The 19,625-nt window shown below is 31.4% G+C and overlaps 1 protein-coding gene across 1 annotated transcript in view; it reads left to right on the top strand.

Moving 5' to 3' along the window:
• LOC123655208 (tolloid-like protein 1) overlaps positions 1–19,625 on the top strand; it is a 79,171-nt gene that overhangs the window by 52,334 nt on the left and 7,212 nt on the right. Inside the window, exons 5-11 of the mRNA XM_045591040.1 lie at positions 472–695; positions 1,743–1,921; positions 9,532–9,762; positions 10,028–10,165; positions 16,195–16,398; positions 17,572–17,684; positions 18,685–18,833. Coding sequence (XP_045446996.1) covers positions 472–695; positions 1,743–1,921; positions 9,532–9,762; positions 10,028–10,165; positions 16,195–16,398; positions 17,572–17,684; positions 18,685–18,833 — 1,238 coding nt within the window. The remainder of the gene's footprint in view (positions 1–471; positions 696–1,742; positions 1,922–9,531; positions 9,763–10,027; positions 10,166–16,194; positions 16,399–17,571; positions 17,685–18,684; positions 18,834–19,625) is intronic.

Genomic DNA, 19,625 nt, shown 5'->3' with positions numbered 1-19,625 from the left:
TATGTTATAATCTTGCTAAGTTATGGTCTCATTATAAGCAGCAATCCATTGATATAGTATATAAAATTCTCGTGTCGCGGTGTTTGTAGTTAAACTCCTCCGACACAGCTTGACCGATTCTCATGAAATTTTGTGTGCATATTGGGTAAGTCTGAGAATCGAACATCTATTTTTCATCCCTAATGTTAAGGGTAGTCCACCCTTACTTTTTTTTAATTTTTAGATAAATTATTTATTCTTTATTATATTATGATTTGGCGTTGAAAAATACATACAACCCTAAATTTTCACCCTTCTACCAACAACCCCTATTTTTAAATAGCGCTTAGCGGCAAGATAACGTTTGCCGAGTCAGCTAGTATTTATATAATAAATGAATCAATTTTAATTACAAGAAAACAAAAATTTGTTGTAAATTAGTCAAACGAAAACAAGTAAAAAAAAAAACAACACATCTTTAAATATCCCCAGATGAAGGTAAGACACCGTGCAACAAGAGCGGCTACGAACAGAAAAGAACGTGTTTGGGACAACGGTGTTATACCGTACGAAATTGACGGTAACTTCAGTGGCGCGCACAAATCACTCTTCAAACAGGCCATGAGACATTGGGAGAATTTCACATGTGTTAAATTTGTGGAACGCGATCCGGCGCTTCACAAGGACTACATTGTGTTCACTGAAAGACCTTGCGGGTAAGAACTGGTTTATAACTAAACTTGTTTGTCTCGTTTGATTATGTAAATACTAATGCATAATAATATTCAAGGCCTGTTTTACCGGTTCTTGAAAAATTTTCAGGTAATTTTTCAACGTTTAATGTTTTACAAAATATATGTGTCTGATATATTTACTATGACTTCCGTTTTACTTTTATATGGAATACTTCATTACTAAATGGGACTCATGGTTTAAGATCTTTTTTTACATTCTGCTGGTGGAGTCACTATAGCCTGACTGATAGCCCTAAATAAACTTTATCAGCTATTATTATAGATAGGAGTTTAACTATGGCAAAATTGGGTCGACTATTAAAATTATATTCTTGAAAATGATGAGATTTAAAATTTGAAAGGTTGATTGCTTCAGAAATGAGTCAAGCACCATGGGCAGACAAAAATCAGTAAATTTAGACTAATTCAACCAAATCGTCTCATAAATTAGTAAATTATAGCATTGCATGACATGTTTGATGGTCCAATTACGAAGATCTTAATTTGTGACTGCAAAAACAGGATATGCAGTCTTCCCAAATGTCAGTTATTTGATCTCAATTTGAAAAAATCTAATAACTTCAATTCGCTATAAAGAGAAACATAACATATTTTTTTAATACATATTTAAACATTATTAGAAGTTGTATGTTGTGTAATTATTAAGAGTTTAACACGAGAAAATTAATATTTATTATCAATACCTGTTTTTTTAACATCTATAGAGTTGTAGAATACCTAGCTAATATTCTTTCCATTTATTAACGAATATGCTTTATATGAAAATTCAAGTGGTCATAATCAGTAACAGGGACAAAATTGATCGTTTATTGGACGGACTATTAAAGTATTCATTAACAATTAACATTGAATCCAATTTTCACAGTAATTTTACTCTTGATACTACAATATATATAGCTAATATTTATATTTAATAGATTCCATCACTAAATATGTTTATTTATTTATTTAAGAAAAAATTGACTAAAAACCTCATTACAGGAATAATATCTAATAATATCATAACAGATGCTGTTCCTTTGTCGGCAAGCGAGGTGGAGGTGCCCAGGCCATCTCTATCGGTAAAAACTGCGACAAGTTTGGTATTGTGGTCCACGAGCTCGGTCACGTGGTCGGCTTCTGGCATGAACACACGCGACCCGATCGAGACCGACACGTGCAGATTATACGTGACAACATCATGACAGGTAAATTATTTTTAAATTTTTATGGAGGTAGTGAATAGCCGGGATCGTGCTCAAATTCTAGAGCAACCCATCTGGAAAAGAACCTCGACCATACCGAAGATCAGAGTTATATAATAATGCTCTCAAATAGTATTGTATTTCTGTGGTGAGTAATATAAAAAAATCTAAAAATTACTAGGTTTCGGTTATTGGCATATTGGTTGAAATAAGTTTTTAATTCCATCAATCGACGCCTTACACCGAACTGATAATAGTCTAAATAAAAATTCTGTGTCGAAGATTCAGAAATACGCCCAACATAAATACAAACATTCAGCACTTACTAAAAAAAGACAAAAACCTCTATGGCCTGTTCAAATGTTTGTCATAAGCGGTGCTCTAATCCTAAAACAACTTAATTGTGACTATTGGACGAAATCGTTATCAACACATGTCAATTGATCCGGTTTTATTGAGCATTGTTAAAAACAGCTACGTTAATTTTTTCTTTCAAAATAATTTGTGATAACTTTTGGAATAATAAACCACCTTTCCAATTTTTGTGCAATGCAAAAGTTTCATTAATACTGCAGGAGGTCGTTCCTGTTTTGGACAAATATTTTTAATTATTTCGTCTCCTTTTTCTAACTTGCTTCGGAGAGAACGTAAATCTGTCAGTCTCGGTAACCATAATTTTGTGATAATATTAGTAACACTTGATTGGGATTTTTTTTAATAAATACGGCAAGCAAGCGTACGGCTCACCTGATGGTAAGCGAATACTGTAGCTTTTAGACGACTGCAACATTAGAAGCATCGCAAGCGCGTTGCCGACCTTATCCCCAATTCCTCCCAAATTATTTACCAACTCCAGTGGAGCAGTGAATTAAGCTCAAGCCTTTCTTATATTTAGTGATGAGAGAGATATTTACTCATCCACAAAAAATTAAACCACCCAAAAATGTAAAAAAACAACCGCTCTGGCGTAGAGGTGCGTGTAGCGCGTAAGTACCTAACCGGTGGTTTGTGGGTTCGGTTCCGGCTCGGGATGGATATTTGTGTTTGTACAAATATTTATTTCCGTTTGTATAACACGTTAAGCTGTAGGTCACGGTTGTTATCATAAGCACCCGGTAGATATCACTACTCATAGTAAGGAACATATCCGCTAACCCGCAGTGGGGCAACATGGTAGATTAAGCTCCGACCCTTCTCTTAGATGGAAAAAAAAGCCTACGCCCAGCAGTGGGATATTACAGGCTGAATCGTTATCGAAAAAAATTACAGGCTGTTAAAAAGAAGTTTTAAATTGTAGAAAAAGTTACATCAAAAAAAGCTACCACGCACTTTATGAAACTGTCTATTTCCTTACATTGTGGACGGATGAGTATGAAATTTCGCACACTTATAGTTTATATAGAGAGGAGTGCAAAATGCTAATATATTTTTTAATTATGCATAAAAAATACATTAAATCAATAAAAAAAATACAATTATACATTACCATGTATTTTACACACGCTTCAATTAAATTAAGAATAGATTAAAGACAAGAAAACAAAGCCTTTAAATCAATGTGCAGACATGTTATAATTAGAAAACACGTTGCTGTATAGTGAGTGATATGAATCTGCATATAACATGGAGCGAATGTGAGCTGTATATATAAGTAATTGTAAATGTGTCATACATGTTTATTGTATACGTATGCTATTCTGTAATGTTATGTTGACACGCAATGTCACTTTATCTTACACATGTTCTGACAACTAATTACTAAATTAAATGTAATTACAAATAACCAATTTATTTTAAAGTTCATAGAAATTTTAAGCAATAATTCAAGCAAGTCATATACATGAGAAATTATATTGTTTTGCTAGATAATAAAAAATAATTATAGAAAAAAACAAAAAAATAAAATAAAGACCATATAAAAATAAAAAGAAGACTTTTTCAGCTTGTTTGTTTCAACTCGTTACTGCTTATTTCATCAGTAAGGTAAATGGACTGTAAAATATCATCCTGTAATTCAAAAAACATAAACATACATAATTATCGAAATTCAAATCATGAAAAAAAAACATACAGAACGTACATACATAATATATTATTGATATAAAACCTTTTTCAGATATCGGAATGACGAATTCATTAAATGATAAAAAAAAGAACGTTCAAAAAATATAAATTGATGTTGTTATATAAAATATACTGCAACAATAACTTTCCAATTCCACTCAGATCCTTATAAATTCCCTCATGTAAATTGTTACTATGTAAAATTAGAATAATCATCCTCCACGCATTGTATTCAGCCCCCAAAATGATCTCAAGTGGCCTTTGTTCCCAAGCAAATATTCCCTAAGAGCAAGGACTGTAAGAAATAAAATGAAATACAAAATGGCGTCCTCTCAAAAGGATCATATCTGAATAAGCCTTGGAACAAAAAAAAAATTGGAAGTAGTGTCTACTAAATTATAATCTTTTAATTTGTTTTATTTTCATCAAAGTAGGGCACAGCAGGAACGATCTTGGTTTAAAATTTAAAACAGTCTGACTAGGAAAGTACATATCAACCTTACTGAAGATCACACCTAAATACTCCCCCAAGTAGTGTGTTCCTATGGTGAGTAAAGTTACCAGAGCTCCTGGGGTGGTCGACACCGCGCTTACAATGCCTCTGTGGACTACGGTACCCGTATAATATCAGGCAAACCGTATGCTTTTTACCTTTGCTATATAAAAAATTTGATTTGAACAATTATTATATTGAGCTGATATAACTGATTAGCGCTTTAAAACTAACAGTATCTCCGTCTGAAATTTAAAATATCAAAAAATAGATTTTTAATATATGATAATATCGTCTTTTCGTAGAGGTTCATGCAAAAATGAAATATGAAAAGCTTTATCTCCTGTTATTGTTGGGAGATTTTGTCATTAACGTTTATACCATTTCCAAAAAGATCTGTTCTGTGTTAAGCTCAGTGTGAAGTGCGTAACGTAGCCGCGTCTTTTCTTCAAGTCGGTACTTGACCCGAATGCGACGTGCGTTTCAAATCTTCACCTTATTCACATCGTTGCATAGCACGTTGAGTATGTTTTTTTTTATAATATCCTCACTTTACAAGAAAAACATTCCAATTTTAAAAATATGTTTTTTTTATGTCTTATTATGTTTTCATAAATACCTACTAAACAGTTTAATACCAAGAAAACCTTTACATGCTATAAATTCAGAAAATTCTTTGTTGCAGACGCGTTCCTTTAACTAAATTTTATTTTTATATCAACAAACTTCAGCTACTGTATATTCCCATTTTTTTTTGTTTTAATTATTAAATCTAATTTAAATATTAGGTAGTTATTTATAAAAGTTTCGACGTACTCGTATATGTATTTCTCATTTCGATGCCATGGCAGTCTTTCGCACAAATTCTTTGCCAACAAGGCTTTGAGTGATCACAAAGGTCTACAATTCTACATCTAGATCTACCTCGGTATAAATAAAATATGAAATTTTGCGATCGGTGTACAGACAATACATAAACACTAGTTAAGTAGCATAATTAAGAAGACCTTGAAGCAACAATGCCAATGAAATAACCCCTTTAATACACCTAGTTGAAAACGGAACAGTAATTACGTACATTAAGAGATTAGCATCGCCCCGATGACACAGTTTCTTTGACCCATTCCCGAATGTTACGTGTCATTGTGAATGACACGACTCGTATTGTGTCACGTGTCATACCGTATATGTGTATCCGGAAGGATGTCATATCTTCCTGTTTATTAATATCTATAGATTGTGTTATAGTTTTTGTGTCGTGGCCGAGATTATAGATGGCATTCGTAATAATCATGAACTTATATTGAACTAAGATAAGTTCTGATGTCTTCATAAACAAGTTATTTAAATATTTATTACAGAGATATAATAAATCATATAAATTCAAAAAGTGCGGAATTGACTTCGAATATTTTAGGCAAAATCACAGTTTTTCAATATGGTACTTAAGCTTATAGTGGAATATGGCATTATTTTTAATATTTCATGATCATATCATAATTATAAAGAATTTGTTAAAATATTTCATTAATCATCCATCACTCAGGGTCACTTTGAGAATTTACCCCTATTTAATAGGTACACAAACAAATGTCATCATGTGTCATGATACCAGGGTAACATAAATGAATAGAACAATGGTCAGAAACCAAAAGAACATAAGATACAAAATGTTTAAACAAGCGACCATAAAACAATGAGCCAAATTTATCGCAAAACTAATGCTCCGCTATTTAGAACAGCCCCATTAATTCATTCGCACATTTTACTCATGCGAAATATCCAACGAGATAATCTTTACGCCACATTACGTATAATGCGTGTAATGATAACCTTAATGTAACACTACGAACTATAGTCTGATTGCAAGTGGGTTCAAGCGAGCCGCTGTAAGGAATAAAATATTACATCACATCTCCGCTACTATTCCTTGGTGATTGTTATAATCTAATGTCGGAAATTGAGAAACGGAGTAAGAGAAACTATTACAGAAATAGCATCACGTACATTGAAGGTCGAGATAGTTCGAAGCAGGAAATGCAAGAAAAAATTTCATTTTACGATGTGGTCCCTTTCGTTACGAATTTAATGCGATTTCATTTGATTTATTTTTTTATCAATGCTTTTTCACAACACAATATTTATTGTAGAAAAAGTGGGATCAATGTTAACGGGATAACATCCTACCAACTAAGTGATTATAAAATATTATATTTTCTATACACATAACTATGTACAAGAGAAATATTCTAATAAAAAATAAACAAATTTTGAGTATTTACAGAGAAGGAATTATTTCGTAAACCATTGTTGTACATAAATCAATGCTATTATAAACAAAAATTTTGCTTCTTCATTATAAGCAGAATTACCTTCAATTAAAAATATTCGTTGATACAACTTAAACAAAGATACAAAATGTGTAAATATATATAGCAATTATAAACTCTAAAGATACTTAAGCTAGCGCATTAAGTTTCTAATTGTAATACCCGTAACTCGTAGTTGTTAATTTATTTAAGAGGCTTTTAAATGGCTAATAGTTTAATAATACATTTGTCATAGATAAATTTTAATCTGAATTTACACTTATAATGTAATTATAACCAACCGATGTTTGTTCATGTTAGATATTTAGGTAAACACGAATACAAGAGCGACGAGGTAGTGATTGTTTGACTACCTGTAGGTAGGGATGTTTGTTTACGTACCACGCTAAACCAGTTACATGAAACAGCAGCATCCATTTTCATTTTAGAGTTGTGATCTTGAAGGACTAACTTGAAATCTTGGGTAATTTTATAACCATCTAATATATAGAATTCTCGTGTCGCGGTGTTTGTAGTTAAACTCCTCCGAAACGGCTCAACCGATTCTCATGAAATTTTTTGTGCATATTGGGTAGGTCTGAGAATCGAACAAAATCTATTTTTCATCCCCCTAAATGTTAAGAGTATTCCACCCCAAATTTTTTTTTTTAGATAAATTATTTTATTTTTATATCAAATTAGATACACATCCACCTTGTATGAAACCGGGGGCAAAGCTAGTTCTCCATCGATTAAATTGGAAGTTTATTTATAAAAATTATACATGTATATAAATATAAAGTAGTACTAAATGCTGCCAACATTGCTGAAATTTTTAAACATCTGTAACCGTTTACGCTTAAAAATATACATAAGTACCAATAGTACGCATTTCTTTTATATCCAAAGAATAAATGAAACTATTAAAATCAAATTTTATGACAAACATGACTTGCTTTAATGCACAGTAATAAATTATCTACGAAAAACTCAGAGATTTAAGCAATTCAGTCACTTTATATCAATATTTATGAAAAACAAGCACTTAAACCACATCTTTAGCAGAGTTTTGAACATAAATTTCCAAAATGCCAGCATCGCGCCGATATTCTAGGCATTCAAAACTTAGTCTTTGTTACTGAAACTTGCAGTGATTTAAAATTGAATTTTAATACAGTTCTTTAAAGGCGATTTTAGAGTGAAAACGGATTTTCTTAATTGCCAGAGATAGGCAACTCTAAGGTTATTGTTATCAATTTAAATTTGCTTCAATTTGTGATTCGTAACTGTTGGTACCACAAAGTAACTAAAAATATGGTACTCATATTTTAGTTAATAATTAACTTTTGCTCGGTTTATCTTCTGAAAAAGAATTTTGGACAAATGGATATTTCATTGTCTTTTGAAGTAAAACTTTTTTAAACACGCTTGACTTACGAAGAGCATTACGAAAAGTGTGATCGGGTGAGGTGAACGGAAGTTTTTTTTTTTTTATATCTACACAATACACACACGATCGTCTGTTCCTAAAGTAAGCAACTTAATGCTTGTGTTATAGGTAATAGCCAACTGGTATACAGCTACATTTTTTTTTCGATAAACATACTTATAAATAATACATACATAAATATATGAATAAATATTTATATTACACCCAGACTCGGGGTGTGAATCGAACCCACAACCCTCAGAGCAGAAAGCAGGGTCACTACAAACTGCGCCAACGGGCTAGTCGTAAAGTTGATAGGAAGATAGAAGTTAGTGAACATACGAAAAGAGAGAGTTACGTTTCGTAAGTTTTACTTCAGTCGTGTGGTCGAAACACACTTGTTTTTTATCTATATAAAATATATAGTAAATATATCTCATAATTTATAGTAAAAAAGCATAGCAGATTGGGGTTTCTGCTTCTATCTAATATCCTGTTATTTGAAGGAGACTATTAACATAGCGTTACACTTTTTAGAAACAAAATCTAAACATTAAAAGCTCGATAAAGTAACGAAACTCAACGTGCACAAAACTAAAAATCTTGCACAACAAACTTTAAAATAAACACTAAGTGTCTTGCTAATGTCTATTTTTATTATTATTAAAATTTAAATCAGTGATGAAAATTTTATAAATTTAATCCTAAAGTAACAAACAATCGGATATATCTACACATTTTAAATTAATTTAAGCCTTATTCAAATCAGAAAATTTGCTATCAATTATACCAATGCAAGTTCCAAACAAGGATTATAAGCTTCCAAATTAATTTCCTTTAATCCACTCCCAACGCCGCTATTGGCAAACTCGTGAATAAGTTTGACGGAGTTGATTACTTTTTACCTGCTACGTCTAGATTAAAAAGCTGTAAAGTATAATAAAAGATTCAAGAAAAGAAAAATTAAAATTTACAATTTGAATGGTATTGTATTATGATTTTCTTTTTCTACTTTTGCGTACTTTATTTAAATACGCCCTGAAATATATATACGAATATTGGAGTAATGTAAATAAAAGATACATTGGTCATTACTTCTCTTTATATATAGTAGATTGTTTTGTTAAATTTGATCCTCCCTTAAAAAAGTTTTTATGCGATTTTTTTTACGTTGTTTGAATCGGTGCTTCTGTTATGCCTGTTTTGTATTTATACCGACATGCTACAGTACTACGTTTAATAGGAAATATTGTAAGATATCTATTTATTACGAAATTCTGACCAATTTTAAATATTTATGTGCTACATATTTTTACAGGACAAGAATACAACTTCAATAAACTCACTGAAGAGGAAGTGAATTCACTCGGTCAAACGTATGATTACGACTCTATTATGCACTACGCTCGGAACACTTTCAGCAAGGGAACCTATTTGGATACCATTCTGCCTCTTGAAGTTTTCGGCAAGAAGAGACCAGAGATTGGACAGAGAGTCAGACTGAGTGCCAGCGACATAGCACAAACGAATTTACTATATAAATGCGCAAGTATGTAGCCATTTTATCTTAAGTAAGGAAATATTTGTATTATTTATTATATTTATCTACGTAAAAAATTCATTTACTTATAACATATAACTAATACAAAATCCAGCAAAGTTTCCTGAAATTACTAAAAAAAGAATGATGCTCCTAGTATTATAAGCTACCTTAAACGCTTACCATCAATTGGACAATATGCTTGTTTCTTTTCTTATAAAAATGTAGGTCTAATCCTATATCGTGAAACATAACCTTATACCTATTTGTTTAGAATGCGGTCAAACATTCCTGGGTAACTCCGGCTGGTTCAACTCTCCTGGTTGGGGGTCGGAGGCTACGATTGCACCGGAACGTTGCGAGTGGCGCATAGTGGCTACACATGGAGAGCGAGTTGTACTTAATATAACCGGTGAGTTATATTTTATTAAGAGCTTTTATTTGACTTAAAAAGTATGTATGTTTCTTAGGGTGGAATCATGCAACTCAAATTTGAAGCATATATTTTTACCCGACTGAGTTAAGATTTTGTGTACACATAAAAATTTGGATGACAGTGCTTTTTTTAGCTATATGACGTCATTCTTAATTCAACATGGCGTCCACACTCAAGATGGTGGAGTAGTTATTTTTTATGCTTCCCTACAATATGGGTATCAGATGGAAGGGCTTGCTGAGAGAAACTCGAAAAATTAAGTGGCTATTAAGCTACTCTAAATAAAATATGGCAGACGTCTAAAAATAAGTTTTACGGTAAAAACAGCCACAAACCAGTGCTGTGACCGTTGCGCCAACGCGGCGTCTTACTTAGTACATGGTATAATAAATATTTATATAGACCATACAGGAATTGTATGCCGTGCGTTTTCGGACTCCGAAACATATGAAAATTTTGATTTAAGTGTTAAGCGTTAAATAATATACACACGGTCGTCTGTTCCTAAAGTGAGAAACTTAATGCTTGTGTGTATATATGTATATATATATATATATATATATATATATATATATATATATATATATATATATATATATATATGTATATATTATCTAGTTCATCACTCATCATCACTTCAGCCTAATATAGTCCACTGCTGCACATAGGCCTCCACAAGTTCGCGCCAAAAATGAAGTGAACTCAGTGTATTTTGCCCATAGTCACCACGCTGGGCAGGCGGGTTGGTGACCGCAGGGCTGGCTTTGTCGCACCGAAGACGCTGCTGCCCGACTTCTACCTGTGTATTTCAAACCTAGCAGTTAGATGGTTGTCCCGCCATCGGTCGGCTTTTTAAGTTTCAACGCGGTAGTGGAACTGTGTTATCCCTTAGTCACCTCTTACTACACCCACGGGAAGAGAGGGGGCTATATTCTTAATGCCGTAACCACACAGCATTTTATCTATTTCATTATTTTATATTATCATTTTGTTCTTGATTTTAATCATACCGTAACAACTAAATCGATTTGAATGAAACTTGACATGATATCAGTCCATATTAATTAACGTTATTAGTTAACGTTATACATTTAAGAGAATGTGTTCATTATAATATTTAAGGATCAGCGTGAAGATCAAAATATGTAATCACAACGACTTTGCGTGTAGGTTCTGTCTGTTTCTCAATAATAAAATTAACCCCACGGCTTTATAATTTTAGCATATGAGTTTGAAAATGTTATTGAGGTTGGAGTCTTGTAAGATTGGTAAATTAACCGCTGATAAGATCGTATATAATAATGGTAATTTGGAGGGTTTCGTCCGGTGGGTTGTTCCGAGATAATGAGTTTATAACAGCAAATGTTATCTTCTTACCTCTAGACAGTTAGGGAGTTCTGTAACAACTGTATATTCTATAATAATACAGAGTTTGTTTATATTCAATGATATATACTCGTATTATATATCAGCCCAGTGTCATCCTAGTTAAATTTTTATCAGGTAATAGGTTTAATATTTCTTGTGCGTAGATGTGAGCGTGTGTTCTAGCTAGTACGCGTGTACATATTTGTTTGTGTGTGTGTGTGTGTGTGTGTGTGATTAATAATTTTTCATCTTATGAACTTTTAAGCTGAATATGATAATATTTATTTCAAATTTAATAAAAATCGATTTCGACACTTTTTTAAACTTTATCACATTATTAAAAATTCTTAGCATCACATTTTTTCATAATAACTTAAGTTTTATAGTTTTTAACTCTTAAGCAGTTATTGATATTTAAAAAAAAGTAAATAGGTAATCTTCGTGAAATTCATGTTCACAAGTATACAAATTTTCAGAAATATCAACGTTTTTTCCATAAATTAAACGCCCAAGCTGAAAGAATAAAAAAGAAAAACTCATGTCGTTTGCGATTTCGACACGGTAGTGAAGCCATTTTGCTTTTATTTGGGCAACGGTATTTTTAAGGCTTATGGAATTTCCGGACACAACTTTTTTTTTTTTGCAATGAAAAGATAGATAGACAGCTCGATTTCTGCGCCATTTTCTGCCACGCACGACCCCCCTATGGCCAGCTGCCACCTACGGTATTTCCGAACCAATACGACCTAGGGACCTTCAAAGAAGAGCATATACCTTTTTGAAAGGCCGGCAACGCGCCTGCTAATCCTTTGATGTAGCGGGTGTCTGTGGATGTTGATTTTCACTTACCATCAGGTGAGCCAACTGTCCGTTTCCCCCTCTTCTATAAAAAAAATAGATATTTTGCACAAACAGAGTTCTTATAACAAAAATCGCTTTATTCAAATTGCCTTTTTGAATATAAATAATCATATTCGAAAGGTATAACCATACAAAGAATAACTACAAATAAATTTAAAAAAAAATCTGCACAATTTGTCTTATATATATATTTTTTTAATGCCAACAAGAATCGACAAGAAATGTATTAGTATATACTGAAACAGCGAGACAAATCCTACAGCACGTTTATATATTTTTTAAAGAGAGTAAAGGGCTACGTATGTTACGCAGGTCAAAAGCTTTAGAGCTTAGCTACTGTAGGAGGATATAGTTTTCATTGTATATACAGATATAGACTTTTCTTACAGAATTTATCCATATCGACATTTTTTTTCTTTTTATTTTTTATTTACACAATACACACTCGGTCGTCTGTTCCTAAAATAAGCAACTTAATGCTTGTGTTATAGGTAACAGCCGACTCGTATAGCTACATATTTTTTTACGATAAACATACTTATAAATAATACATATATAAATATATAAATATATAAATAAATATTTATATTACACCCAGACTCGGGGCGGGAATCGAACACACAACCCTCGGAGCAGAAAGCAGGGTCACTACAAACTGCGCCAACGGGCTAGTCAATTTAACGGGTTAATGCTTTTAGCAATGCTCAAATATTGCAGATAATTTAGCTAATGTCTGACAGATTGTTAAAAGCACTACGATTCGTCGCTGCGGTCGTAATTCTAAATTAATTTATATCAAAATTAGTTTGTTCACTAGGTAATAGCCTTCATAGGCTTACACCCATTTACCTTACCTGCACTGTCAATTAAATTTCACCACCTACCCTTGCCCACTGTCAACTATACTTAAGCCTATATCTCACCATACGCACGGCTTAACACACGCTGTTGTTACCTTCGGGCGCGCTGAATATGTATATTGAATTCAACCTAATGGATTTACTGTACACGAATTAATGAATTTATCGCTATCCTACACAGCCTTAGGCTTTGCGTCTGTACCGATAAATCTTTATATCGTCGTTTAGTTTAGTTTGAAATTAGACCTTATATTAAGGTATTAAAATCTAATTTTCATTGAAGTTTTCGGTGCTGTTTATAATTACGATATGCAGCTGTTAAAGTGTGAAATACACTTTTAAGTGATAAATAAATGTTAGATGTTATAGGCTTTTTTAAGATGCACGTGTTTTCGATTTTGAGTAAAACAAAAATTAAAATATTTCCTTACAAAATACAAAAAAAAAAAAAATCGAGTGTAATAAAACAAACGAAAATTGATTACTCTAAAAATGTCAATTATTTCAATTAGTCGATTCTTTTCAATCTAACTTAAGTTAATCTATTTTAATCGATTTTTTATTAAAATTTAAAGCCATTTATTATCTGTTAATAACGATAATTTAAATTACTGCGTCTTGCAGAAAAAAAGCTTAATGAAATATTTTTGTAACTAAACAGAATTAACCTGAATAAATTGCTAATAAATAATACAGTCCTTAATGAGTCCTTAGGATCGTGTGAATAAAAGAATTATAATGTTGCCAGAACATAAATATCAGACCGAGCATTTGTTTGTCAGTCTAATAAGTTGTAAATATAGCGAATTATCTCGCTAGAATGTCTTGCTAAACTGAGTATGTATATTGAAAACAACCTAAATAATAGTAAATAGTAATAAACATGTATCACGCCATCGCATATTGTTAACTGAGAACAAGTTACAATCAATAAATAGTACAAGTAATAACACTATTACGAAAATATGTGCACAATTTAAATGTAACCAATTAATTGTTAAATCAAATCAATATATTTTTTCTTCTTATCTGGTTACTTAATATCTACCACAAACCTAAATTGGCATACTTAAAGCGTCCACGCTATAAGCATTATGGTTACCTGCGTTCAATTTATGTTTCCAATGTTGTTTTAAACAATAACAATTCGTTAATTGATACCGACTGCGGTCAAACATCACGCATTCGATTATTCTAAAACTAATTGGATACAACACCGAGTGAAACGATTTTTTAACCGATTTCAAAAAAGTAGGACGTTACTCATTCGACCGTATGTATATATATATTTTATGAATGTTCGGGGATAACTTCGTCGTTTATGAACCGATTATGATAATTCTTTTTTTGTTGGACAGGAGATATACCTTACCACGATAAAGAAATCAGGATCTGATGATGGGATCCCAGAGAAATCGGCCCGATTGAACCGATTTTGATAATTTTTAATTTAATCGAAATCCGATGTTTATCATATGGTCACGTTTAAATTTCATCGAGATCTGATTACAACTTTTGGAGTAATGTTTGATAATGCGTATTTACTTGACTAATTTTTCGTCTACCTACGTTGTATTACTTGCCGATATAATTGAAGTCGGTTTTTTTCGTTTACCTGCAAATACAATTATTTCAATATTTTTGTGCAACATTATTCATAGTTTCATTTTCATTACAATTCGAACAATTACTCAAGTCTTAATACGTAATTTTTTTAATTATTTTATTTTGTTTTTAGTCTAGTTGATATTTAATTATTGAAACCTGTATATATAAACTCCGTGTTCAATCAACTAGTGGTTGTTCAATAGACAAACAAATAGGCAAGAAGTAGTAAAAATTGAGGAAATAGGTACAGTACGACTGGCTTGGTAAAAATCACTGAACTAAAATACTAAATTGTTTTCAATATCAATGAGGATTGTATTATTTGTCAGTTAACAAGTAAACAATAACATTAATCAATCGTGCAACTATTGCATCACTATCGCAAATTAACGAATTTGTTTAATAAGTTCGCATAATTTAAATTCGAAAATTAAATAAATGTAGGAAATCTATATGTAGGCAAATGCAAGCGAATACAATTTTTAAATTGTATTTTTATTTTTTCATAAAATTAATTTGGATTGGTATAATATACTTGTAAAATAAAAAGGAATCTTTCCCGGTTTCATTTAGATTCTAAGTTTAGCACGTTCGAACAATAAAATGAATTATTTCAGTTATAAGATTTGTATATGGCTTCATAGAAGATAATATCTTAACAACTTAAGCCCTATCATCTCTATACCCTATTTATCTTTTTTACCTCAGTTTTGTTGGAACTAGGATAAATTATGGCTACTTTTGTCAAGAGCCAATTTACTACGAAACCTTTTCCTACCTCAATTCTTTAGCAATGCCATAATATGGGGGCATTGTTGCGTGAAATAGAGGTCCTTGTTATAGTGGTCATTCGCAGGGGATCAGGACACAAACATTTCAAGCCATGTTTGTGAACTATATATTGTTTTAACACACATTTGTTATAGTTCTTATTGTAGTAGTTATTAAATAAATCCGCTAAGTTACACAAACTAATTTATACTTTTGCATTCGGATCTCTAAACTGTTTTTAGTTTACTCTATAGGAAAAAGGTTCACTTCAACTTAATTCTTGAAGTATATGTTTGTTACGTCCTCTTTATATTCATTGAATTAACGTAACTAATCTCCTAATTTATAATCCCGTTTTAAAGAGATTATGTTTCAAAGGTCATTCTTAAATTTTAATAGATTATTCTTAAATTTTGTTCAACAAGCGTTCACAACTTTACTTAAAATGTAGTCTTTAATATATGTGACCAAAGGGGTCAGTCGAAATGTAAAAGGAAATAAATTAAATTTAAAAATAATTTTATTTTATGTTTACAGACATCGATATACACAAATCCGATGGTTGCCGCACAGAGTGGGTTGAAGTCATTGATGGCTACATGCCTAATGCTCCAGTGCTGGGCCGTATCTGTGGATCTGGGAAAGGCCCTATGATAAGGTCGACTGGTTCTCGGCTGACAGTGGTTTATCAGCCAAGCCTGAAGTCAAAACCTTTTAAAGGTTTTCGTGCTCATTATGAAGGTAAATTTATCTATTATTGATATAAAAGTCATAGGAAAATAAATAAAAACGACATCCTAAGTTGATTAAATATGCAACTACATACATAAATATGAAACTTCCATAAATATTTAAAAAGTTCCAAGAAAATTCTTTGATACCCGAAAATATTTTGCGACAGTCAAACTCATCAATCGCTGAAACATTTATCAAGCTTTTACGCCATTTAACGTCATCGTTAGAAGATTTAGGACGTCAAACCCAAGCGTCAATAACACTGTCCAGTAAGCAGCAAGCTGATACATTTTTTCTTTACTTTATATCGATACACACATCATAAAATAAGGTAATGGTCTGTAAATTTATCTCCCGTTAAGGACCATGTTTTAGACCAAAATAATATGTGCTCTATTTTAGCGGATTAGCAACTAAACGTAAATAAACACGCTTAAAATTTGCTAAATATTTGAACATTAATTAGTTATTCGGAATAATTCTTGAATACTACTTCTCATTGCCTATTTTCATATTAATTACAAATTACTATTTGAACACTTTTTAACATACACCCGAGACAATCATTTTGCATAAGATTGTACTAAACCACGTATGCTATTAGAAAAGCAGAAATCCTCTTTTTCGCCTGACATTCCCAAGATTTGTAGCGGACATAAAAATATTCATTTGAATCTTGGCAAGGACTAAGCGAAACAATTTTAATATTCTACTAAAAATATAATACGTTATAGGAACAGACTATACTCCTGACTATTCCTTTTGTAACTTTTTTTTTTACAGAATGATATTTAAAAGTTATAAAAAAAAATACAATAAATTGTGCATAATGTTCATGAGATTAATGAAATATTTTATATCAAATGATAGCTTACTTTTTCTATTATGTATTAATACTTATAGTTATTAAAAGAAAATACAACAGAGGTTAGTTACATCGAAACGTAATCAAATAACACAGTATTGATTCAATCAATTGTTGTAGATATATGAAATACCTTGTCATTATCAGAGAACAATATCTGATTATTCCGTCATGTGCTTGTATGTACATAAAATATATTTCTGATTCTATACGATTGATTGTATTAGTAAATGACGGCTTTTGTAGTAATAAATAAACATAAACAACATAATTATCTGTAACACTATTACACTGTTATATAATTTATTTGTCAGCTGTGTGTGGCGGCGAAATTGAAGTGGATAGTAGCGGTCACTTGGAGTCCCCCAACTACCCAGATGATTATCAGCCGAATAAACTGTGCATTTGGAAACTGTCTGTACCTCAAGTAAGTAAGATAATTTATATTGAATGGGGAAGATTATATTTAAAATATCTAGAAATTATTTTTCATTATATAATCTATTTCTAATTCATATTGGATTAGATCAATATTTCACCTTAAAATTGTTTTAATAAAGGTATTAAAACTTGCTTATTGATCGTTTAAAAACATATACGGGTTGTCCCAAAAATCAACACCAAACCGAAAACTGGAGGCAGGGTAGTGACAGTTACCAGACAAATATAAAAAAAGCTTAGTCTTGTACCTTCATATTATAAGCCTTCGAAAAAAAAAAAAGAAACTGACACCTGTGATGAACTTTCAAGCACTGCGACTATAATATTTTATTATTCTTACATTTTTTTTTTTCTTTATTGTCCTGAATAATTCTTTTTTTAAAATACAAATTTGATTTTTGGGACATTCTGTATATGAAGTAATTACAGTCGTTATTATATTTTGGGTTCATTTTTATGCTAACCTTTCCATAAAGCTAGATTACGTTACTTTACACTACACGAGAGTAATAATAATATGTGAACGAATCCCAACGAACGCTAAACTTATTTTCTTAGACAATATTATATGAAATGACTTAACAAATATAAAATATAAATTAAAACAATATTCCTTATCGTTAATAAAAATAAACAATAAATAATATCGTTAAATGTAAATCACCCCGTGTGTATCAACAAGCTAATGCGACTGTATTATTTTGTGATGGATTGATTTGTAAAACTTGGAGGGTAGTTGTGTAAAAATGTTAATCGTATTGTTACTGTTAAGTTGTTAAAATTATGCTAATGATTTATTTTTGATATAGTGAGCGTACGATGTCGAATGCCGGTGTGCGGAATAAATCAACAATGATTTTTGTCACACCGTTGAATGCTAATTTTTTTAGTTAAGATTCTTTGTATTTTAAATAAATAATAATAAATAAAATAAGACTTTTCAAAATGTACTAAATTTTTCTCATGTTGAACTTATTTTGTCCTAGGATTATCAAGTAGCATTAAGGTTCCATTCCTTCGAAGTTGAAAATCACGACACATGCAATTATGACAAAGTTAAAATCAGAGATGGTGATTCCATGGACAGCCCACTTATTGGCATGTTTTGTGGACACAAAATTCCACCGGATATCAGGTAATACCATAAAGGTTAAAAAAATCGTGTATTTTTTTGGTATAGTATTTATTCGGACATCTTGATGTAAACAATACTTCTTATTTGAACATAGATATAAATATACAGCAATTACCCTGAAATCTGTTCTAATCCCTTCTTTCTTGGAGACTAAAATAAGAAATAAGTGTTTTCTGTATAGAAAATGGAACCTTAAAGATTAACCTCATTACACTGAACTTACCCATCTTGAATAAAATCGTACGAAAATTTCTTTATTCCAACAAAATCAAAGATTTGCGTCTGATTAAGATCTAAAGAAGAAAAAACATTACGATAACATTTTGAGCACCTAATTGCCGGGTAGTATAAGAATTTTTATACAAAACACAATTAAGTGAAAATGTGTGTTAATTGTCCGAATTGCCTTGAGAACAACGCGGGCTTAAGTAGCACCATTAAGTTTTTCATGTGCTCAGTTTGTGCTTACAATTAATTTCGTACTCAATGCTCGAGGAAAATACCTTGAAATTTGTATTCATCAAATTTATGGAGGGTATTTACAAAAAGATAAGCTACTAACTTATTTTTTAACAATGGAAAAAGTTTTCTCCTTATTTTTACCGCTAATGTATTTCTGTGGCCTTGTCTGCATTATTAGGCAAGTTATTGACATTGATATACATAATATAGAACATACATTGTCATCAACTAGGTAGGTGTACAGAATAAATCTTTTGAGTTTATGTTTATAACCTTAGATATAAAACTATAAACGGAGGTGAAAGTATATTGTTTTGAAATTTAACTTAT

This window comes from Melitaea cinxia, chromosome 7 (assembly GCF_905220565.1).
Source record: "Melitaea cinxia chromosome 7, ilMelCinx1.1, whole genome shotgun sequence".
NCBI lineage: Eukaryota > Metazoa > Arthropoda > Insecta > Lepidoptera > Nymphalidae > Melitaea > Melitaea cinxia.
The sequence above is the reverse complement of the archived record's forward strand: the minus strand, read 5'-3'. Positions and strand labels throughout refer to the sequence as shown.